This window comes from Sorex fumeus, unplaced genomic scaffold (genome assembly GCF_029834395.1).
Source record: "Sorex fumeus unplaced genomic scaffold, SorFum_2.1 ptg000044l, whole genome shotgun sequence".
Classification (NCBI taxonomy): domain Eukaryota; kingdom Metazoa; phylum Chordata; class Mammalia; order Eulipotyphla; family Soricidae; genus Sorex; species Sorex fumeus.
In genome coordinates, this window is record NW_026606101.1 from 50,035,995 (window position 1) to 50,058,698 (window position 22,704).

Genomic DNA, 22,704 nt, shown 5'->3' on the forward strand with positions numbered 1-22,704 from the left:
TGGAGTCCGTGTGTCGAGCCTGGAGAGCCAGCCCTGGACTCTGTCGGAAAAAGAAAAGGCCTCGGCCCTTCCACGTCTCCCGGGCGCTCGAAAACACTCGAAGGCAGGGGAGCGGGAGGGATTCCGGAGACTACAACTCCCAGAAGGACCCAGAGGCGCGAGGCGGGCGTGCCGGGCAGGGCGAAAGCTGCGCGGCGCAGGGCGAGCCCCGGCCGCCCCTCCCCGTCCCCGGGCCAGCGCGCCCCACCCGCCGGAGGCTCCCGGGGCAGTCGGGACTTGTAGTCCAGCGGCGAGCGGGCCGCGGTGGCTGCCGGGACTCGTAGTCCCGCCGGACGCGCAGGCGCAGCGGGGGCCGGGGCGGGGCCGCGGCACTGCGGTGAAAGCCGAGGCAGCGGGCCGGCGAGCGGGGGGCGGGCGGGCGGACATCTTGGGATCCCGCGAGTGGCCGCGCCGGCCGAGCCGGGGCCGCGGACAGCAGGTGAGCTCGGGACCTGGCGCCGCGGAAGCGAGGGCGGACGCGGCCCTTCCCTGCCCCGCGCCGCGCCGCGCCGCGCCGCCCGCTGCCCACGCCCGGGAGCGGCCTTTGCCTGCGGGTCCCCGCGGGAGCTGCGGGCGGGCGGGGGCGCCCGGGGCGCGGGAGCGGCGGCCCCCCCCCCCCCCGCACCTACGCCTGGCGCCCCCCCGCGGGACCGGGCCGCCTGCTTGGAATCTTCCCCGAGCGGGGACGCCCGCGCGGCACCCCCGGCCCGGGAATCGTGACAGCCGCCCTCGGGCAAGGACGGTCGCCCACCCCCACCCCCACCACCCCACCCCGCTGTCGCCCCGGACGGTGACAGCCGGGCGGGCCGTCCTCCCAGGGCCGTGACAGGCGCCCCCAGCCCCGCGACGATCCCTCCCCCCCGACAGAGGGGCGCCCCGCGCGCCCCCTCCTGCCGCCCGGCCGTCCGCACGCCGTGCGGGACCATCTTCCCCCACGGGCGAGAAGCCCACCCTCCCCCCCGACCGCCCCTACCCCCTCGCACCCGACCCCCAGGGCCGACCGCGGGCCCCCACCCCACCCCACCCCCCGCCGTGCCTCTGGCGAGCCGTGCCCTTTGCCCCCCTGGAGGCTCCTTCCCGGGACTCTTGCCCCCAGCCCCGCCCCGCCGTGGGCTGCCGAGGACAGGGGGCCGGGGGGCATCGCCTGGCTGCCAGGCCTTGCCCTCGGTCGGATATTCCGCTCGCCCGGGCCCCATCCCCCCCTTTCTCCGGGGCCCCAACTCCCTTCCACTTGATACCTGTGATCTTGGGGCTCCGCCCGGGCTCTCCCTCGCATCCATTCCGCATTTCGGCCCCCAGCTGCTGGGGAACCGGCGGAGGGGGAGAGCCGCCCACCCCCCACCGCGCAGAGGGACCCCCCTCCCCAGTCCTGTCCGACTTCGAGGGCTTTGCGGGCGGAGGGGGGCATACCAGTTCCATTCTCTTCCCCCCAGAAAGGACGGACGAGGGCTTGGACTGGCAGACCCAGGCCTGTCATTTAAACGAACCCCACAGGGCCAGATGGATCTGACCCCCCCACCCCCGCCCCCCAAATCGGGGCATCTCCGGCGGGGCGCGGGGTGGGGGGCGCGAATCTCAGCACTTCCGCTGGAAGATGACTTCGGGTGTGCAGCCGCAACGCACAAACCCCCCTTCCCCCCTCACCCCCGGCCCTGCTGGGGCTGCACCTCGTGCGGGGGGCTGGGGACGGGGGTCGGGGCCCGCGGCTGGGGGCCGGCGAGCGGGCCCGCGGGAGGCGACCTTGCCGCCCTGCCGCTCCCGGGCCCGCTTATCTGCAGGGCGGTGGGAGCCCGCCCGCCTCGGCCCCAGGCTGGCCCGCGCCGCCTCCCGCACGCCCTTTCCTGGAATGTCGCGGCTTCGGCCAACCGCGGCGCCGCGGGTCGGGCCCGCCGCCTTCTCGGAAAGGGGACGCGGCCCGGGTGCTCCCAAAGCCGTGCCCGGGGGCCCTCGGGCCGCCGAGCTGGAGTAATTCCTACCGCCGTTCCCGCAGCCGCAGGCGGGCCGCGGCGTGACTCACGCCCGAGCCCCGGGAGGCCGGCAGGAAGGGGCAGCGGGGCCCGGGCTGGGCCTGGGGGGATCGGGCCGGGCCGAACCGGGCAGGCCAGCGCCCAGCTCGCCCGGTGGGTGCAGGGCAGGGGGAGGGCGCCCAGGCCCCCTCCCCCCTCTGCCTTCCAGCAGGGATAAACAGGAACTTAGCAGCCAGCCAGCCAGCCAGCCAGGCGAAGGGGAGGGAGCCCAGAGCCGGGTGGGGGGAGCCCACGCTGACCGGGTTCTGGGCCCGGATCTGAGCTGCCCCTTCCTCCCCCTTCCTGCCGCCCCGCCCGCCCTAGGTCAGTTCTCGGAGGATGGGCTGCGGAGACTGAGCTGCCGCCATGATCGGAGGCTTGTTCATCTATAATCACAAGGGAGAGGTGCTCATCTCCCGGGTCTACCGAGATGACATCGGGTGAGTGCCCCGGGCCTGGCCAGCTGTGGCCCCCCTGTCCCCTCTCCCCGGCATGGCAGGGCCCCCCGCATCTGTTCCCATGTTCCCACCAGAGGCGTGACTTGGGCCACCCACACCCTCCGCTGGGCCCTGGAAGCGCAGCTGCTCCGCCATCAGGCCCCGTGGCAATTGCCCGGCAGCCCAGCCAGGACCAGGGATGGGGATGTGCCCAGGGGCGACTCCTGCCTCCCGTGCCCCTTGGTAGACATGAACGCTGATGCCTGGGCGGATCGCATCCTTCTCAGAGTGGGGGGAGCTGTCTCCAGGAAAGGGACTTGGTGGCTCTGCTGGAGGCCCTGCTTGATCTCGGAAAAGCTGTTGGGGAGATGTCTCTGGCTTCTCTCAGCCTCTCTGGGCTGTGCTATCCCCAGCCCCCCTCCGGGAGGAGGCAGGCTGCAGGCTCAGCTCTTTTGCCCCGGAGGCCTTCCTCACCACCAGTAGATCACCAGCAGCTGTTTGTCCTTGGTCCCCCCGCCTTTGAGGAGGCCCAGCCCTACTTCTCTCCCTGCCTCCCGCCTCTGCAGCTCCCCTGCATGTCCTTGTGCTTTCTCAGGGGCCGCCTTGCCAGTTCTAAGGAGATGAGGCGCCTTGCTTTGCCGGGCTGTTTTTCTTTCTCAGTGTGCTTGGGAGGACAGCCTGAGTTGGCCTGTCACAGAGCCCCCCCCCCCCAACACCCTCCCCCAGCAGGAGGAGGGGCAGCTTCCTGCTGATGAGCTGGCCTGCCCTTCGTGGCCCTTCACCCCAGGGGGTGGGGGGGCATGCCGTGGGGTCCTGGCATCGCCTGGCTGGCAGCCCCCGTTCGTGCCCCTCTCTCACCCTGGCTGGCCTGAGTGGGCTGGGCCAGGGCACACACCGCCGCACGCCTGGCTCTGCCCCTGACTCCGGCCCTGGCTGTCGGCCTCTTCCTCATGGTGCGTGCTGCCCCCCCTCCCCCGTGTGTGGTGTCTAACCCTCTCTCTCGTTGCTGTCACTCTCCTCCTCTTGCTGGCGTCATTTCTCTCATCCCATCTCATTGGCTGCCGTAGCAATAGGTAAGCGGCCGGTCAAGCTGCTGCCGAGGCACAGGTGGGTGGGGGCCCTGCCCCCCATCGTGGTCTTCTTCAGCCTCTTTCCTCCTCTGAGCCGGCCCCGGGATGAGGGCAGGGACCAGAACTGGGAGTGCAGCTTCACGGCCTGGGCCGCCCCTGGCTCCGTGCCTGGCTCAGCTTCTGTGGGGCCCCCCGGGGCTCGTGGAATTTGTGGGGCCACTCCCTACTCTGGTGGGGGGGGGGGTCCCGGGTGGGCCAGTGGCAGAAGCAGCAGCATCTCTTTCTCTCTGGGCCCAGAGCTCCCCGGGCAGCCGGAGGTGGCCCTGGCAGAGGGGTAGGGCTGGGATGCGGGCTGGGAGCCGCCCCCCGCTGGACCTTACCTTAGCGAAACTGCCCTTCTGCCCTCGTAGGCCCTCACTGCGAGACAGCCCGTATCCCAGCTGACCCAGGCCATCCCTCCACCCACCCAACCCTGTCCCCCTCACTAGGGTCACAAAGGTGTCACCCCAGTCTTTTCAGCCTCAGGTGTGGGCGGGGGCTGGATTTTCGCAGTGAGTGGGTGAGGACCCTCCGCCAAAGGCTGATCCCCGCCTCGGCGCTTATCCTGGGTGCTGTCTTGCCAGGAGGAATGCGGTGGACGCCTTCCGGGTCAATGTCATCCATGCCCGGCAGCAGGTGCGTAGCCCTGTCACCAACATCGCTCGCACCAGCTTCTTCCATGTCAAGCGGTCCAACATCTGGCTGGCAGCCGTCACCAAGCAGAATGTCAACGCCGCCATGGTCTTCGAGTTTCTCTACAAGATGTGCGACGTGATGGCGGCCTATTTTGGCAAGATCAGCGAGGAGAACATCAAGAACAACTTTGTGCTCATCTACGAGCTGCTGGACGGTGAGGCTGGCCCCAGCGGCCAGGGGTGGGGGGAGGCAGGGTGACCTCGGCGCCTCTCTGGAGCCCCAAGAACGGTCTGGGGTCCAGATCGGCACCCCAGGCTGCTCAGAGGCAGGCCCGAGGCAGGCCAGCCTGGAGAGCTGCAGGCAGCCTCGATCCCCAGCTGCCCTTGGGGGGTTGGGCCTCAATTCACAGACAGTACCTGCAGCTCACGACATTGGTCCCGGAGTCTGGAAGAAGGGGGCACATGAGTCCCTGGGGCTGTGTTGTTGCTGTGGTTCACCTATAGGATTTGGTTTTGTTTCTTTTGCTTTTGCTTTTGGGAGTCATGTCTGGTGGTACTCAAGGCTTAGTCCAGGCTCTGCACACAGGGATCACTTCTGGCAGTGCTCCGGGGACCCTAAGGGGTGCCAGGGGTCGAGCCCGTTGGCCCCCTGCTGTACTGTCTCTCCAGCTCCCTTCTTGGTAGGCTTTGTGGGTTCCTGCCTTCCCCATCTCTTAAAGCACCATGTGTGACTCTTCTGTTGACTTTATCTGTTGGATGAAACCAAACAAATCTGACCCTTTAATTGCTTTCCTTTGAGCACAAGTCCCAGATCTAGATGGCAGCAGTGGACGCTTTTTTTCTGCCAGAGCCGTAATGGCCAGTGTTAGCCAGAGTAGGGGAGGGATTACAAGAAAATAGTCTTCAGTGTTTTCCAGGGCCTGACAGGCCTTCGTTTTGCAGAGATCCTGGACTTTGGCTACCCACAGAACTCTGAGACAGGCGCGCTGAAAACCTTCATCACCCAGCAAGGCATCAAGAGCCAGGTACCTGGACCGACTAAGCCCCCCCCCCCCTCAGCTGACCGGCACAGGAAGTGCTGGCTGGAGCCCTCTGCAGGCTTGGTCCCACCCCAGCTGCAGCCGACTCAGCACCTCCCTTCCTCAGAATTCAACCCTAGCGGTTTCCTTCTGCCCCGGGGAGGTGGGGCCCCGGGAGAGCTGGTGCCCTCCGGAGGTCACGGCCTCACTGTCTTCTCCCTCTTTCCACCCTCCTCCTCCTGTCTGCTCCGCTGCTGCCCCCTGGGCCCACCCCTCTCACCCTTTGGCTCTCAGCATCAGGTAACTGTTTCCTCCGCTTCCTCCCCACCCCTTCCACCCCCAGGGGCTTGTGGGACCGGACACGGGTGGGCACTGGAGGTGAGGTTGGGGGGAGAGGAGCCAGGCCATTGTCATTTGTCTCACGGGGGCCCCCATGTAGACGAAAGAAGAGCAGTCCCAGATCACCAGCCAGGTGACCGGGCAGATCGGCTGGCGGCGGGAAGGCATCAAGTATCGCCGGAACGAGCTCTTCCTGGATGTGCTGGAGAGCGTCAACCTGCTCATGTCCCCGCAGGGTAAGGACTCGGTGGCGCCCGGGGGCAGCCAGCAGGGGCCAGCACCGGGGCTGGGCCTCGCTCAGCTCCCTCGCTTTCCCGTCCCTCTTCAGGACAGGTGCTGAGTGCCCACGTGTCTGGCCGGGTGGTGATGAAGAGCTACCTGAGCGGCATGCCCGAGTGCAAGTTCGGGATGAACGACAAGATAGTCATTGAGAAGCAAGGCAAAGGCACAGCTGACGAGACCAGCAAGAGGTGCGGAGGCCAGGCCATGGCGTGGGGGAGGGCCGAGTAGGTCTGCTCGGTCCCAAGCTCCTCGGGCCTCGCATCTTGTCCTGGGTGTGCCTGGTGGCTGACCCTGCTTGGGGCGGGGGATGACGACTCAGGGTCATACTGACCCTTGTCAGATTTCTGGAACCAGAGGCGCTTCTGTGCATGTTCTTGGTCTCTGCCCCTCTGGGTCGGGCGCCACAGACACCCCCTTCCCGCCCCCCACCCCACACATGATGAGCTTGCGAAGCTCCCACTCCCCCAGTGGGTCAGAAAGCTGTTCTCGGGTCAGCTTTTCATGGTGCAAACCTCGCCGTGGCTCGGGGGGCCTTTGGGGGGGCGGCCCACGCCCCTGTGGCTGGGGCCTGAAGCGGCCTGTACCCTGCTTGCAGCGGGAAGCAGTCGATCGCCATCGACGACTGCACCTTCCACCAGTGTGTGCGACTCAGCAAGTTTGACTCGGAGCGCAGCATCAGCTTCATCCCGCCCGACGGAGAGTTTGAGCTCATGAGGTGCTGGGGGTCGAGGGGAGTCGGGATGGGGTGGGACGGGGCAGGGCGGGGCTGACACCCGCCTTCGCTCCCGGCCGCTGAAGGTATCGCACCACCAAGGACATCATCCTCCCTTTCCGCGTGATCCCGCTGGTGCGGGAAGTGGGGCGCACCAAGCTGGAAGTCAAGGTGGTCATCAAGTCCAACTTCAAGCCGTCCCTTCTTGCTCAGAAGATCGAGGTGAGCAGGAGGCGCCAGGGAGGGGACGCCAGGCAGCGGCCGGGGCTGGGCAGTCCCCCTGAGCATGCTCGTGTCCTTCCAGGTGAGGATCCCGACCCCGCTGAACACGAGTGGGGTGCAGGTGATCTGCATGAAGGGGAAGGCCAAGTACAAGGCCAGCGAGAACGCCATCGTGTGGAAGTGAGTGCCTGCCTGAGGGCTGGAGTGAGCACCCTCCTCGGTGCTGCCTACACACACACACACACACACACACACACACACACACACACCCTCTCACCACCCTCCCTGGGGGTCCCTCTCACACACACACACACACACCACACACACACACACACACACACCCTCACCACCCTCCCTGGGGGTCCTTCAGGTTCCCGAGGGCAAGTGTTGCCCATTGCCTTTGTTTCCAGGATCAAGCGCATGGCCGGCATGAAGGAATCCCAGATCAGTGCAGAGATTGAACTGCTGCCCACCAACGACAAGAAGAAATGGGCTCGACCCCCCATTTCCATGAACTTTGAGGTATGGGAGAGGAGGCGGGGCTTAGAATCAGGGTAGAGGGTGCCAGGAAAGAGAGATCTTTCTGATCGACCTTTGCCCCTGGCAGAAGAGGAAACCGAGCCCTAGAGAGCACAGTGACCTGGAGACAGGGACCCGTTTCTTTCCCCTTCAGCTCCCACTAGAAATTACTCTCCACGCTGACAGAAGTCTTTGGAGGGGGCTGGAGGGAAGGTCCAGGAGGCAGGGTCAGCTGTGATCCTGCTTTGAATCTCCTTCACCATGTATGGTCTCCTAAGCATCGCGTGGGGCTATTCCTGGACATAGCCAGTAGCCCTTAAGCACTGCTAGGTGTGGCCCCAAACACCACCTCCCACCACCCCAAAGAAAGAGTTTTTTTGCGTTGTTTTTGTGCCAGCTCCAGCAGTGCTTGGAGGCTACTTCTGGCTCCACACTTGGGGGACACCCCCAGTGGTTCTTGGGGAACCCTGAGATGCCGGGACCAAACCCAGGACTCCCATGTGCAAAGACCACTTCATTTAAGCTGTCCCTACCACCCACACAGAAACCTTTTGCTTCATTTGGCGTGCTCTTAAAACAGTTCTTGGAATATTTTTAAATTGATTGGTAGATAAGACACAAAGTTTGCTTGCAGGCAGAAAAAAGGGCTGACTTTGCTGCGTGTATTTTAGACATATAATTTTCTCCACCTTATTTTAAGCGCATAATATTGAACAGCTTAAGTATCGAGTCATTTCTATGGTTGCTGCCTCCTACTGATTAAAGCAAATTGATTCAAGTTATTACAAGCAGGGCCTGACTCTAAACCTAAAATGATTGTTAGTTACCCTAGGATATAATTTTTTCTTTAGTAATCTCTTCAAGGACTCCTTAGCTGTTTTTTGTTTTGTTTTCTGAGCCACACTTGTGAGTGCTCAGGGCTCCTTCCTGGCTCTGTGCTCAGGGGTCACTCCTGCTGGGGCTCAGGGGACTATACGTGGTGCTGGAGATCAGAGCTGGTCTGTCCCGTGCAAAGCAAGCCCCTTAACCCCCGTCCTGTCTCCCTGTCCTCCCCCTACCCTCCTGCTTTTAAGATCCCATTCGGTCTGTTTCACCCTGAAATTACCGTGAGGCAGGACAGGGCTGTGGGACTTCCGAGATATCAGAACACATAGGCGTAGGAAGGCCCTCTTCCTAACTGGGACTGTCCCTTGCCCAGGTGCCATTCGCACCCTCTGGCCTCAAGGTGCGCTACTTGAAGGTGTTTGAACCGAAGCTGAACTACAGCGACCACGATGTCATCAAATGGGTGCGCTACATTGGCCGCAGCGGCATCTATGAGACCCGCTGCTAGCCGCCCGCTGACGCTAGCCTGCCGCCCGCCCCCCACTCCCCAATCCCCCGGCCCGTGCCCCTGGCCAGCCACCACACGTCCGTGTCTTCTCCCTCCTGCTTTGCTGCCTTCCCTTTGCACCAGCCCCTGAGTCTAGGTCTGGACCAACCACACTGCGAGCGGAACTGGGGGGGGGGGGGGGGGGCGGTCCCTGGACCCCCTGGCAGGCTGGTTCCCGGGGCTCCGACTCCTCCATCCATCTGTCTTCCTGGCCCATTGCTAAGCTCTGAGTTGTGTGACCAAAGTCAGGTGGGCCCTTCTCTCCTCCCTCCCCCGTGGCCACATCTCTCTGGAGTGGAAGGCTTGGCTGCCCGTCACCTCGGAGCTCCCCCAGAGGCCAGTAACGGATTCCCCAGCCCTCAGCCCCTGCTCTGCTTTGGGATAGTGTGAGCTTCATTTTGTACAAGTGTGACTTTGTCCAGTTATAAACCCAATAAACTGTAGAACGGAGTTGCTGGCTGTGTTGATGCGGGGGCTATGTGGGGAGCTTGTGGGGTGCGGGTGGGGTGGCTGCCCTTCCCACCCTTCCCCTGGAGTCCAGGTTTCCGTGCTGGAAGCTCCCCATTCTCAAGGCACCTGCTTGTATCAAATGCAAGCCCCTTCTGGGACATCTGAGTTCTTTTGGGGTGAGGGGGTGCACAAGAGGAGGTGAAGCAAAATCGTTGGTTTCTTTTTTTAAGCTTGGGGATAACGGCCAGCAGTGCTCGGGTTACTCCTGGCTGTGTCCTCGGGAATCGCTTCTGGCAGTGCTTGGGAACCATTTGGGATGTCAGGGATCGAATCTGGGTCTGACAAACCCATTACCTACTGGCCTATTCTCCCACCCCTGAAGCAGAGTAGTTTTATTGAAAGAAATTTAGAGAGGAGATAGATATATACAAACATACATACTTAACACACATTCAAGAGAGAATGCAGGCTTCTCCAGAGAGCAAAAAGACTTCAGCCATCCAAGTTCTTACCCTCACCTGCTGGTCTCCTGGCATCTCTGGGAGAGAAACTTGGGCAGCCTGGCTCCAGGTCCACAAGTGGAGAGATTCTTTCCCTAATTCACCCAGCACCTTCGGGCCTACCCAGCTAACAGATGCCACTAGGTTTTCATTTGGTCCGTCCATCCATTCTAAGAAACTGACTTCTGGACTTCATCATGCCCCCCCGATCCCGGCGTGGACCTCTTCCAATCTCTGCACTTTTCTCCTGCCTCCCACCAAAGAACCCAGTTGTACCAGCCGAGAGTATTCCTTGTCCTGCAGTGTATTGGGGGGGGGGGGGGGGGTGGAGAACACATGCCCTCACCAGTTTACCCTTGCTTTCACCTTTTTACATTCCAACCAAAACATACCTATCAGAAAATTTCCAACAGAACCTGACAGTTACAAACTCCCATTTTCTTCATCCAGCTTCAGCAATTGGCCAAAGCCCTTCACACAACATCCAATCTCTCCATCCTTGCCAAATGTGATCCACTGAAGCTGAACAAGATCCATTGTGCTCTTTTAGTCTTAGAAGTTGAGGCTATCTAAACCTTTTCCAACCTGAGAAATGACTCCCCTTATCTAGGTGGTTAACTTTGAAACCTCATGCTGATACAGGGTTTTTCTTCCATAACTGTATGGGATAGTCATCCTGAGTCTAACCCAGCTGAAGCAGCTGCGTTATAAATTAAGTTCTCTCTTGAGCTTTTGTAGCATTTGGGTTTTATTTTTATTTTGGAGTGTTGAGGTAGAGTGGGGTTACTCACACCTCCAAGTACTCAGGGGATACTCCTGGCTCTGTGTTGGGGGTTCCTTCCCACATGGTCCAGGGAGGGGCAAGCCACTCTTAGCACTGGGGAATCCAGCTCTTTCCTCCTGTATGCAACGCATGTGCTCAAACCTCTGAGCTCTCCAGTCCCTCTTGCAATGTTTTGGGGGCCACAACTAGTGATGCTCAGGGCTTACTCCTGGTAAGTAAGTTGCTGCTGTTCAGAGACCACTGGTGGGGCTATGAGGACCAGATGGGCTGCCAGGATCTAACCCAGGTAGGTAGCCAGCAAGGCAAGTGCCCTCCCCAATATATACTATGACTCTCCAGCCCTTTGGAATGTTTTCTGAAGAAATCAGTTGTTATTCCTCCATCAGAATTCCTAACATTTTCAGTATACTTTTGGAGCTAAAGGTATACTAGTTTTTTTTTTTTTTAAACTTCCGAACATTAACATTGATTCTTCACATTGCCACCTGCCTGATTCGAATGACGGACGTCATGGAGCCATTTTAGGCGTCAAAGAGCATGCGAGTTCCATACAAAGCAGCAGTGCAAGGATCTAGGTCTGGAATAGAGGTCAGTGAGCGGACACGCATCTCTGGTGTCCCAGGGACAGAGAGGAAGGACAACAGGCTTTTGCTTTGCCCACCCGGGTAGATTCCTGGCACCGCCGGGTGTGATCCACTCCCTGCCCCCCAAATCTTGGCGCGGATTTCTCTGGCGGTGAGGAGGGTGTGTCCGGGCCCAGAGGAAAGGCTGAATGGGCAAAATCCGCCCGGCCCAGCGGAACTCTCGAGTACTCTCAAGGCCATCAGGCTACTGGGCCGTCCGTGACGCCGCCGCCAGGAGGCGCGGGCGGAGATGGGGGGGGTGGGGGGTTCCCGGGGTGGTGCGGGGGCCCGCTCCGGGGAGCTCCCGCTCGCGCGGAGCCGGCCGTGAGTCAGCAGGGCTACGGGCGGGCTCGGACGCGGGCCCGAATGGGCGCGCAGACCCGCTAGCGCGACTCTATCGACGTCCGTCCCTCGACCGTCCCCAGCCACCGCGCGCCGCGATAAGCTGGGCGTCGCGGCGGCCCCCGCGGGGCCCCACACGTCCTCACAGGCCCCGCCTCCCGGCCCCGCGCAGGCGCAGAGCGGGCCGCTGGGCCGCGCCTCCACGGCGCCTGCGCGCGTGGCCGCCCCGCCTTTCTGACGTCACCGCGACTCCGGCGCCGTGGGGCGGGGCCGGCTTGCAGGGGGCGGGGCCTGGCCCAGGTTCCACGGCGGCTGCGCGGACGGGGGCCCGGCTGGAACATGGCGACGTGCGCCGAGATCCTGCGGAGCGAGTTCCCCGAGATTGACGGACAGGTCTTCGACTACGTGACGGGTGAGCCAGGCCGCCCCGGCGCGCCGGGGGGAGCCGCGGGGAGTGCGGGGCGCCGGCCGGCAGGCCGGCTGCCCGCCAGGCCGCTCCCCCCCGCGTGACCTCGCGGGCCGCGGCCCCGCAGCTGGGGGGGACGGGGCGGGCCCCGCGCCCTTCGCGCTGACCGTGCTCGCCGGCCCAGGCGTCCTGCACAGCGGCAGCGCGGACTTCGAGTCGGTGGATGACCTGGTGGAAGCCGTGGGCGAGCTGTTGCAGGAGGTGTCCGGGGACAGCAAGGATGACGCGGGCATCAGGGCCGTGTGCCAGCGCATGTACGACACCCTGCGCCTGTAGGTGCCGGGGCCGGGGGTCAGGGTGCACGGCCGCACGCCCCGGGCCGCTGAGCCCTGCCCCGCGGCTCCTGACGCCCTGCCCTCTGCCTGCCCCCCAGGGCCGAGCCGCCGAGCCAGGGGAACAGCCAGGTCCTCCTGGACGCGCCCATCCAGTTGTCCAAGATCACGGAGAGCTACGGTGGGTGAGCGCGACGGGCCGCTTGGTCGACTGGCCGCCTCCGTCCCTCGGACCCCTCCCGCGGCCCTCCCCTCCCCCTTGCCCCCGGCTCCGAGCTCCTGGTACCTCCTTTCACCCTCCAGATGGTAGGAGCTACTGTGTCCGTTGAAGGCAACAGTATCTGTTGTAGCTCTTGAAGGCAGGAAGAGCTAGTGAGGATGCTCGGGGGCCGGGGAAAGTGGCCAGGCTCTCGGGGGGTCGTGGGAGGCCTTTGGACCATGGAGAGGCCCTGCGCTTGGGTTCGTTCCCCCAATTCTGCAGCTTCAGAGCCAGCCGCCTACTAGTGGAGGATGTCCAGGGTGGGGGTTCGAGCAAGGCTGGCTCCCCAGGACACATCACCACACAGCCAACCCAGCTGGCTTCTCTGCTGCAGCCCCTGTGTTCTTCGTTGGTGAGGGTTGGCTTGGGTTTCGCTGGGTTCATTGGGAGGGTAGCGCCAGGATTGTCCACGGCTGGCTGCTGTTCCTTTCCCTCCCTTCGGGGAGAAGGTGACTGCTTTTCTTCCGCTTACAGACTGTGACACCAAACTTCCCGGACTACTAAAGCGGGAACAGTCCTCGGTGAGGAGGTGGGAGGCAGGCCAGGGGCTGTCGGGAGGAGGAGCTGCGGGTGGGGAGGGGGGGCAGAGCGATTTCTGGTGCCCACTTGCCCAGCGTCTCTGATGCTGGCTGTGATGCTTCGTCTGTTGAGGGAGGTTCGCGTGAGGGGGTCATCTGTGGGCTGCCCTTTGGCGCCTACACCCAGAGTGACCTGGATGGGTCTGGACTCGTAGACCGTGAATGCAAAGAAACTCGAAAAGGCTGAGGCGAGACTGAAGGCCAAGCAGGAGAAGCGCTCCGAGAAGGACACGCTCAAGACTGGCAGCGTCCCGTGAGTCTTGGCGGGAAGGGTGGCGACAGGGGCTGAGCGGCTCTGCTGTGCCACAGGGGTGGCCCGGGGTGCTACCGGCCTCTCTGTCTCCTCTCCAAAGAGTCTTGGAAGAGGCCTCAGCCAGCCAGGCAGGCAGCAGGAAGGAGAGTCGCTTGGAATCATCCGGCAAGAACAAATCCTATGACATCCGGATCGAGAACTTTGACGTGTCTTTTGGTGACAGGTCAGCGAGGGGCGGTGGCGGCCCGGGCTTGACTCTCCAGGGAGACTTGGGGACATTTATCGGAAGGCAGCCCTCTGGCTGAAGCTGCAGGGTGCCCGTCTCTCGAACTCCCTTCCTCGCCCTCCTCTTGCAGGGTCCTGCTGACAGGGGCAGACGTGAACCTGGCCTGGGGCCGCCGCTACGGGCTGGTGGGTCGCAACGGACTGGGCAAGACCACGCTGCTGAAGATGTTGGCCACGCGGAGCCTGCGGATCCCAGCCCACATTTCCCTGCTCTACGTGGAGCAGGAGGTGGCGGGTGACGACACCCCTGCCCTGCAGAGCGTGCTGCAGAGTGACACGGTGCGCGAGGACCTCCTGCAGCGGGAGCGCGAGCTCAGTGCCCAGATCGCGGCCGGCAGGTGAGGGCTGCGGGGTGGGGGTGTCGCCCCCCCCCCCCCCCCCCCCCGGCCTGGACCGTTCTAGCAAGCAGCAGGCCCGTTGCCCTCGCCGCTGCTGCTGTGTGTGCATCCCAGTGCTGGCAACCTTGGCAGGCCCCCTGAACCTAGGGCTGCATGTGCCTGGAGCCTGCAGCCTCCCGGGCCTCACTGCTCCTCTCCCCGTGCGCATCCCAGGGCCGAGGGCTCGGAAGCAGCACAGCTGGCGGAAATCTACGCCAAGTTGGAGGAAATCGAGGCGGACAAGGCTCCCGCCAGGTACGGGGACCCCCCCTCTGCCCATGTTTCCCTCTTCCCCGTCTTGCCTGCTCTCACTCACTCTTGTTCTTTCCCTCGCAGGGCCTCGGTCATCCTGGCGGGGCTGGGCTTCACCCCTGCCATGCAGCAGCAGCCCACGCGGTGAGTGGCCCCCGCAGTCCTGACTCCGAGTACCGTCAGCTGTGGCCTCGGGGCCCGGCCTGATGTGGCTCTGTCTTTCCTCAGGGAGTTCTCCGGCGGCTGGAGGATGCGATTGGCCCTGGCCCGGGCCCTGTTCGCTAGGTGCGTCTGGCGGGTCCGTGTGTGGAGAGTGGAGGACGGGCCTCGGTTACTGGGCGGGCGCCACGGGGCGGGGCTCTGGAACTCATGCATTGCCTTCTCTCCCGTAGGCCCGATCTTCTGCTGTTGGATGGTGAGACTGAAGCGTCACCCCCTGACTTTGGGTGGGGGAGGTGGGCAGCACCCCATGTTCTTAGTCCTCCAGCCTCTCAGCCCCAAAACGTGTCCTCCCCCACTTTCCCAGAACCCACAAACATGCTGGACGTCAGGGCCATCCTGTGGCTGGAGAATTACTTGCAGGTCAGTGCCTGTGAGTGCTGGGGCAGGTCTGGGCGGGGGCTTCCCACACACCCACGAGCACCTGGGAGACGGGGAAGATGATGCGCCTCCTGCCCTGTGACCCTCAGACATGGCCCTCCACCATCCTCGTTGTCTCCCACGACCGCAACTTCCTCAATGCCGTTGCCACCGACATCATTCACCTGCACAGCCAGCGGCTTGACGGGTACCGGGGCGACTTCGAGACCTTCATCAAGAGCAAGCAGGAGCGGCTGCTCAACCAGCAGCGGGAATACGAGGCCCAGCAGCAGTACCGCCAGCACATCCAGGTGTGTGGGCGGCCAGGGCCGGGGGCTGGAGTGCCGGTCCCAGGCGGGGGGCCTGACCAGTGCCTGCGCCCGCCCGCCCACAGGTGTTCATTGACCGCTTCCGCTACAATGCCAACAGGGCCTCTCAAGTGCAGAGCAAGATCAAAATGCTGGAGAAGCTGTGAGTACCGTGACCTGGCCCCGGCCCTGGTCCCTGGAAGGCCTGCTTCTCCCAGCCACCCCCTGCCCCCGCCACCCGCATTCTAGGTCTCCTCTCTGGACCCCAGCCTGCATTCCCTCCCCTGCAGCAGAGCAGAGTATTCTCAGTCCTCTCGGAGGGTCCTCCTGGCCAGGCCGCCACTGGTGACCGCCTGACTGTACATGTCTGCTTGTTCTAGGCAGGTCGCAGAAGGGGGATCGCCGAGCCCCGAGACTTGTGTGCCATGTTTCCCAGGCCCACCATGTGGTGGCCTGCTTCATTTCATGTGTCTGCGTCAGGCCTTTTTGTTTGTTCGTTTGTTTTGGGGGCCACACTCAGCAGTGCTCAGAGCTTGCTGCTGGCTGTGCGCTCAAGGGATACTCCTGGCCGGCCCTGCATAGGGGATCAAACCCAGGTCAGGCATATGGAGGGCAAGCGCTCTAGCCACTGGATTGTTTCTCTGGCCCTGTGCTTCATGGCTTTTTGTGGCTGTCATTATACACCGTCATTTGGGTTCCCTGTGTTTTATTTGATTCATCAATTGCTATGGTTTTTCCCATTTAAAAAGTTGTTTTTTGTTTTTGTTTTTGTTTTCAGGCCTCATAGGGCAGTGCACAGTGCTTACAGCTGGCTCTGTGCTCAGGGATTACTCCTGGTGGGGCTCAGGGAACCTTTCGGGGTAACAGGGATCAAATCTGAGTCAGCTGTGTGCAAGGCAAGCACCCAAGATCCCTGTACTATTTCTCCCTTTCCCCATTAGAAACATTTTTTACATTGTTACTATGTTTGTGGAGCTAGAGATCAAGCATAGGTCGCAGGTATGCAAGGCAGACACTTGGCCTTGAACCACATTCCCAGCCCTGGGACATTATTTATATTTGGGTTTGGGGCCGCATTGGGCAGGGCTTAGGGCTTACTGCTGGCTCTCTGCTCAGTGGTCACTCCTGGTGGTGCTAGGGAACCAGATGTGATGCCAAGGATCAAGCCCAGCAAATGTACACATTTGTGCACTTGACCCCTACTTCCAGCCCTTGGGGCTTTGAATCTTCAAGCAGTCTTTCCAGAGGGGCTGTTGGTAGGGAAACCTAATGTCACAGGCTCCGGATTTGTTGACCTTGAGACATAGGGTCACTGTGCAGTAACCAGGAGGATGCAGAGCTTATAGTCCTGTGGTTCTGCATATGTGGAATTAGCAGAATGGATTCTAAAATAAAAATGTTACCTGTTGCTAGAAGCAGAAGTTTTGTTCCTTGGGGAAGAAGACCACAAGAAGGTGGGTTCGGAGGGTTGATTTCTCGTTGTAAATCAAATCCTGCCCCTCTCTCGCCTCAGGCCGGAGCTGAAACCTGTGGACAAGGAGATCGAGGTAGTGATGAAGTGAGTGCCGGGCTGCCGGGGCAGGGGGGAGCTCTCGGTGGGGCTGCTCCGCTCCTCACCGCCCCCTCCTGCAGGTTCCCCGATGGCTTTGAGAAGTTCTCTCCACCCATCCTGCAGCTCGACGAGGTGGATTTCTACTATGATCCAAAGCACGTCATCTTCAACCGCCTCTCCGTCTCTGCTGATCTCGAGTCCCGCATCTGTGTGGTACGTTGGCTGTTTCTTGTTGCTGTTGTTGTTGTTGTTGTTGTTTTTGGGTCACACCTAGCTGTGCTTAGGAATCACTCCTGGCAGGGCTCAGGACTCTATGGGGTGCCGGGGATCAAACCCGGGTCATCCGCACATTGGGTAAGCGCCCTACCTGCTATGCTACGGCTCCAACCCTGCTGGCGGCCTCTGGGCTCTCTGTGACTTGGTTGCTCCCACCCCAGTATGGGAGCAAGAGTTGGCCTGGGCAGGGCCCTGCTGTGCCAGTCTCCAACCGCCCAGCACCTCCCCATAGAGAGGAAGGGCTTGTCGTGGTGCTGTGTGAATTCTCAGAGGACACGTGGGTTCAACTCCGAGTTCTCTCCCTCCCTGTGTGGAAGGTGAAGGCAGGTGTGTCGCGGCAGTTCCCGTCCCTGCCTTGCTCTGGAGGCAACGAGCTTTCTGGGAGAGCAGGTGGCCAGGTGCTGGTTCCCTCTGTGTCTCGGTCGCCTCTGTCATTGTCCCCTCCACAGTGGTGTCCGCAGAGCCCCAGTCTGTTCCCGGATGGACCCCACATGCCACGGGGATCCCTGTGTCCACACTGTGCCTAGAGTGTAGGTTTGGGGGAGTGCACCACAAAGCCGCCTGCGTCTTCTTTGCTCGGAAATACCCCATTGTTCAGCAGTATGTGGCTTGCTTCTTGGGGTTTACCTTGCTTGTGACTGACCTTGAGCCCCCCGGGGAATTCAGGGCCCCCCGAGCAAGGCCATGTGTGATGATTGTTCAGGAGGGGATGTCACTCCTGAGCAACACTGCCAGGTGTGGCCCCCAAAGAAGGGGGGCAGGGAAAGGACCGGAGAGATGGTGCAGAGGACGAGGCCCCCACATTGCTGACTTCAACTGAGTCTGGGTATCACATGTGGGTCACTGGGCACCACCTGGAATCAGCAGTGAGTGCCACAAGGTGTGGCCCCAAAAAAACAAACTAAAATGTCTTTTCCTGTTGATGAAGGAAGGATCCGTCAGGCCTAACCAAGACTGACTTCCTCCCCTTCCCTCTGCCTCCCGCCATGTTCACTCTGAAATGCCTGCCCTTCCTCGTAGGTGGGGGAGAACGGCGCGGGGAAGTCGACCATGCTGAAGCTGCTGATGGGGGACCTGGCCCCCGTCCGGGGCATCCGGCACGCTCACAGGTAAGCGCCCGTCCTGGGGGCGCGTTCCCCGTGCTCACTCGGGGCCTGCCCTCCACTCCCCTCATCGCCTCTCCCTGCAGGAACCTGAAAATCGGCTATTTCAGCCAGCACCACGTGGAGCAGCTGGACCTGAATGTCAGTGCCGTGGAGCTGCTGGCACGCAAGTTTCCCGGTGCGTCCTGACCCCTGCGCTCAGCCTCCCGGGGGCGGGCGCCGACCCCGGCTCCTGACCGGGCCTGAGGCGGTGTAGGAGGCAGGTGGGCAGCCTCAGATGGTTCTCTTCCAGGTCGGCCCGAGGAAGAATACCGGCACCAGCTGGGCCGCTACGGCATCTCGGGAGAGCTGGCCATGCGCCCTGTCGTCAGCCTGTCCGGGGGGCAGAAGAGCCGGGTGGCCTTCGCCCAGATGACCATGCCCTGGTGAGGCCTCCCGCCCCCGGGCCCTCGCCCTGCCGCACTTCCCCCTAGTCTGGCCTCCGTAGCCGGGGTGTCCTGTGTGTCCTATCCCGCGTCCCCGCCCACCTTCCTGCCTTCTGCCTTCCAGCCCCAACTTCTACATCCTGGACGAACCCACCAACCACCTGGACATGGAGACGATCGAGGCCCTGGGCCGGGCGCTCAACACCTTCAGGGTACGTGAGTGCCTGCACGCCATGCACCCCCGCCCTGCCGCCTCCCTGAGCCCCCCCCCCCCCCCACCTCCTTGTCTTCCAGGGGGGAGTGATCCTGGTGTCGCACGACGAGCGCTTCATCCGGCTGGTCTGCCAGGAGCTGTGGGTGTGTGAAGGCGGCGGAGTGACCCGGGTCGAGGGGGGATTCGACCAATACCGCGCCCTCCTCCAGGAACAGTTCCGGCGGGAGGGCTTCCTCTAGGACCCCCGCCCCTGCCACCAGGCTCGAGGACTGGGCCCAGGATGTGGACTGCTCGCTCAGACCCCTGGGCCACCACCTGACCACCCTTTCCTGGCAATGGACTCGCCTCGGCTCTGGGGACAGCCTTACTCCCAAACCTGACCAGAGCACGTCCTGTCCCGCCCAGCCAGCGGCGTCTCCTCCGTGTGTGAGGACTGGTCTTCCGAGGGGAAAGGGGACCGGGGTGCCTGCCGGCACTGCCCCGGGCCATGGGGCCCCTTCCCCTGGCTGCTGTGTCGATTAAACCTCCCGGCGTCTCCCTGGCCTGGTCTTGGCTGCTCCAGAGCCCTCTGCAGGGAGCCCCGGCTGTGCCCGCCCTGGCGTGGTATTTCCGGGACGCCTCCTCTTGCTCCTCTGGAGGGAACCCTTGGCAAACACGGGGCTTGGGAGTTGGGGGTGGGCCTTCCAGGTGAACTGCTGGGCTTCGGGCAGTGTGTCCTGGCACTGATGGGGGGGCCTGGGCTGGCTCAGCCTCCGCTGAAGAAGGGGGCCTCGGGGACATGAACCAAGGGTGACCGGCCTCGACCTGGTTGGCGGGTGGCCCGCTCCAGTGCAGAGAAGAAGCTGAGAAACTGTTGCCCATTGGCCTGAGTAGTCGGCTGTGCTGTTTCTCCCTTGACCCCGTCAGGTGGGGTTGGGGAATGACTCTCAGGTGGGTACAAGACAACTGGCCAGAAGGAAGCCCTCTTGGAGGAGGGGAAAGCGTTGAACACAAGTGTGATTTATGTACCCAGAGACATGATGTAGTGGGTAGGACGCACTGGCTAACGTGGGTTCGGTCCCTGGCACACCAGGTAGTCTCTGAGCTCTCCAGGCGTGAGCCCTGAGCACTGCCGGGTGTGTCCCAGAAAACAGAACAGAAGCCTTAGTATGATTTGGAGATGTTTCTCCATGACTCTGCTGACCCATGCTTGTTATGCAGAAGACATTGAAGTTGAGCCCCTGCCATGTGCTCACGCAGCCAGAGGAGCTGTGGGGCTTCTGGGAGTGGAGGCACTAGGCCAGGCATCTTGATGAACTGCTGTGGGTGTGGTGGGAGCCGGGGGAGGGGTGAGCACAGGGGGACACTGGGCACCCCCTGGCACAGGGGCAAGGTGCCTGCATGTGGCTGAGGTCTGGGGGCCACGAGAAGGGTGTCTCCCCAGTTGGACCCAGACCTCTGCCCCCTCAGAGCCTCTGAGAGCCTCCAGGCCTGCCAAGGGACCAAGGGGGGCTGCCAGTTAACCAGGCTCCCCACCCCTGACCAGATGGGGAGCCCCCGCTGACACCTTCCCCGGCCAATGTGTCTGAAGGTTTCTGCAGCAGCATCTGCTGGTGCGCTGGATAAGGGTAAGGGTACACCTGGCACTGTTCAGGGCTGCACCCAGCTCTGTTCTGGCAGTTGTTTCAGACTGATTGGGGAGCACGTGCCCCGCCCCCCCATGGAGCGACCACCCCAGGTTTCTTGGGGAGGAAGGGGGGCTTTGTGTGTGGAGCCAGAGGGCTAGTGCATTTCTGGTTCACTGCAGTCACCAAAATTGGTTGGAGAATCACAACAAATCACTGAATCTTCCCATCTGGTTTCTTCAAATGGTACTTGTGAGGATAATAGAAACTCAGTCCCTTGGCGAGCTGTCGGGTGGTGGAGGAGATTTTCTTGGTGACCTAGAGCTGGATCAGTCGGCATCAAGGATGGTTTGGGCAGTGCCAAACACTGCGGGATCTCTCTGTTGAGTGCTGGGCCCTGTCTGGCCGGCAGAGGCCAACTGTAGAGACCCTCCAGGGTTGAAGGCACTGGCCTGCATAAGGTCGTCCCAGCTTCACTCTCTGGCACCACAGGTGGTCCTTTGAGCATGGCCATGTGTGATCCCTGCACATCAGTGGGGGTGGGCCCCCCCCACATCAACAGAATAGCCTAGCATGCGGGAGGGGGCTCAGCACAGAACACATACCCCTCCTCAGCGAGGCCCTGGGTTCAATCCTTGGCACCACCACAAAAATAGAAGTCTATTATAGTGTAGATGGCAAAAGGGGCCCGGGAGGTGACTCGGCAGCAGAGCACTTGGTCTGGATGTGTGAGGCCCTGGGTATGAACCCCAGCTCCACAGAAGGGGGTGGTAACAACTGCTGCTGCCGAGGGTCTGTGGGGGTGGCCCCCAGCCCTGACAAGAGTTAGGAGAAACCGCTGTAAAAGCAGAAAATGAGAGGTGCAGCACCAGTCCTGTGCAGAGAGCAGAGGACTGTCACCAGCCGTGTGACCCCCTCAGTGGCTCCCAGTGTCCACAGCAGCCATCAGGAGCAGGCTGGGGTGAGGCAGCCCGCTGGGCCTCCTGGCCTCCCTGCCAGCCTGCTCTCCATAGCCAGACTCCAGCCTCATTTGTCATTTAGGGGCCCCTCCCCGGGCCAGGGGCTATTCCCTCACAGCCAGCCAACCTGCTTACGGATAAGGCCCTTAAGGGGAGTTCCAGTCACTTGCAGGCTGGGCTCACGCCCCACCAAAAAGCCTCCAGAGCTTCCAGACTCTGGGGTTGTTCTTTCTCCATTATAAACCAGCATTAGAAGATTGTGGTTCCTTGGGCCAGAGAGAGTACGAGGGCTAAGGCATTTTTCCCGCACCCACCTGGTCCCAGTTTGCTCCTTGGCACAACATACGATCCCTGAGTACCGCCACCAGTGATCCCTGAGCATGAAGCCAGGGGTGGCCCCAAAATACTATTTGAGCCAAGAGCATAGGAGTAAACCCATGTCCAACTTGTATTTGATCCTTGGCACTACATTATGGTCCCCTGAGAACTACCAGGAGTGACTGCTGAGCACAGAAAGGGCAGAGAAGGGTGCAGTAAGACTCAGGAGGGCCCCTGGGTCTGGGCCAGTGTTTCCAGGAAGTGGAGGTGGCATGGGGGCTCAGATGGGCAGAGGCCCTTTTCTGGGAACCACCTTCGTTTCCTCTCATCCCCGAGAAAACACTGAGGGGCTGGAGCGATAGCACAGCGGGTAGGGCGTTTGTCTTGCACTCGACTGACCCGGATTCAAATCCCAGCATCCCATATGGTCCCCCAAGCACGGCCAGGAGTAATTCCTGAGTGCATGAGCCAGGAGTGACCTCTGCATCGCCGGGTGTGACCCAAAAACAAAGAGAAAATAGGCTGATAGTTTCCATTGGCCCTCCACTGCATAACAGGCACCACGGTGGGTACCTGACCTGCCATGTCCGTCCTCGTGACCCTAGCACTGGCACAGTGATCCCATTTCATAGGCGAGGAAACGACAGTGGATGACAGGCCGAGGCTAGACCAACCTGGCTCTTGGCACAGCTCACCGGCCACTAGACCAACGCTCAGCACGTGACTCGACATGGTCAATTGCCAATGACTGAAAAATCGTGTGTGAGGTCTCAGAGATAGTATGGGGGTTAAGGCACTTGCACACAGCAAACCCCAAGCTAACCCATACCACAAATGTTCCCCCGAGCACAGCCAGTGGTCTCGGAGCACAGAACCAAGAGTAAGCCCTGAAAGCCACCGTGTGTGGCGGAAAAAACAAACCAGGGGCCAGACAAAGCACAACAGGCAGGACGTTTGCCTTGCACACGGCCAAAACCAGTTTGATCCCCAGAACCCCATACAGTCCCCTGAACCCTGCCAGAGTGATCCCTGAGTGCAGAGCCAGGAGCAAACTCTGGGCACTGCCAGGTGAGCGCTGCACTATCCTCCCATTGTTCATCCATTTGCCCGAGCGGGCCCAGTAACGTCTTCATTGTGAGACTTGTTACTGTGTTTGGCATATCAAATACGTCATGGTGAGGTTGCCGTGCGGGTGAGATACTCTCGGTAGCTTGCCGAGCTCTCTGAGAGGGCC

General features: G+C 61.9%; 2 protein-coding genes across 3 annotated transcripts; both read left to right on the plus strand.

The window, feature by feature from the left end:
• Positions 1 to 2,354: 2,354 nt before the first annotated feature.
• On the plus strand, positions 2,355 to 9,141 carry AP2M1 (adaptor related protein complex 2 subunit mu 1). The gene is made up of 10 exons (XM_056121376.1): positions 2,355 to 2,485; positions 4,176 to 4,441; positions 5,169 to 5,251; positions 5,685 to 5,820; positions 5,913 to 6,054; positions 6,462 to 6,581; positions 6,665 to 6,800; positions 6,883 to 6,980; positions 7,211 to 7,322; positions 8,518 to 9,141. The coding sequence occupies exons 1-10, from the start codon at positions 2,412 to 2,414 to the stop codon at positions 8,650 to 8,652; spliced, it is 1,302 nt and encodes a 433-aa protein (XP_055977351.1). The 5' UTR covers positions 2,355 to 2,411; the 3' UTR covers positions 8,653 to 9,141.
• A 2,573-nt stretch (positions 9,142 to 11,714) lies between these two features.
• On the plus strand, positions 11,715 to 19,118 carry ABCF3 (ATP binding cassette subfamily F member 3). 2 transcript variants are annotated; one of them, XM_056121372.1, is made up of 21 exons: positions 11,715 to 11,802; positions 11,981 to 12,128; positions 12,230 to 12,309; positions 12,862 to 12,908; positions 13,121 to 13,218; positions 13,319 to 13,441; positions 13,575 to 13,841; positions 14,055 to 14,135; positions 14,217 to 14,276; positions 14,361 to 14,417; positions 14,525 to 14,547; positions 14,659 to 14,714; positions 14,822 to 15,022; positions 15,106 to 15,182; positions 16,533 to 16,577; positions 16,652 to 16,784; positions 17,868 to 17,956; positions 18,037 to 18,128; positions 18,243 to 18,375; positions 18,500 to 18,587; positions 18,670 to 19,118. In XM_056121372.1, exons 1-21 carry the CDS (start codon positions 11,730 to 11,732, stop codon positions 18,826 to 18,828), a joined length of 2,130 nt encoding a protein of 709 aa, XP_055977347.1. In that variant the 5' UTR covers positions 11,715 to 11,729; the 3' UTR covers positions 18,829 to 19,118. The 2 variants fall into 2 exon arrangements, with proteins under 2 accessions (XP_055977347.1, XP_055977348.1); XM_056121373.1 differs by lacking the exons at positions 11,715 to 11,802; positions 11,981 to 12,128; positions 12,230 to 12,309 and adding an exon at positions 12,628 to 12,739 and having other exon boundaries at positions 18,670 to 19,113.
• Positions 19,119 to 22,704: the final 3,586 nt, after the last annotated feature.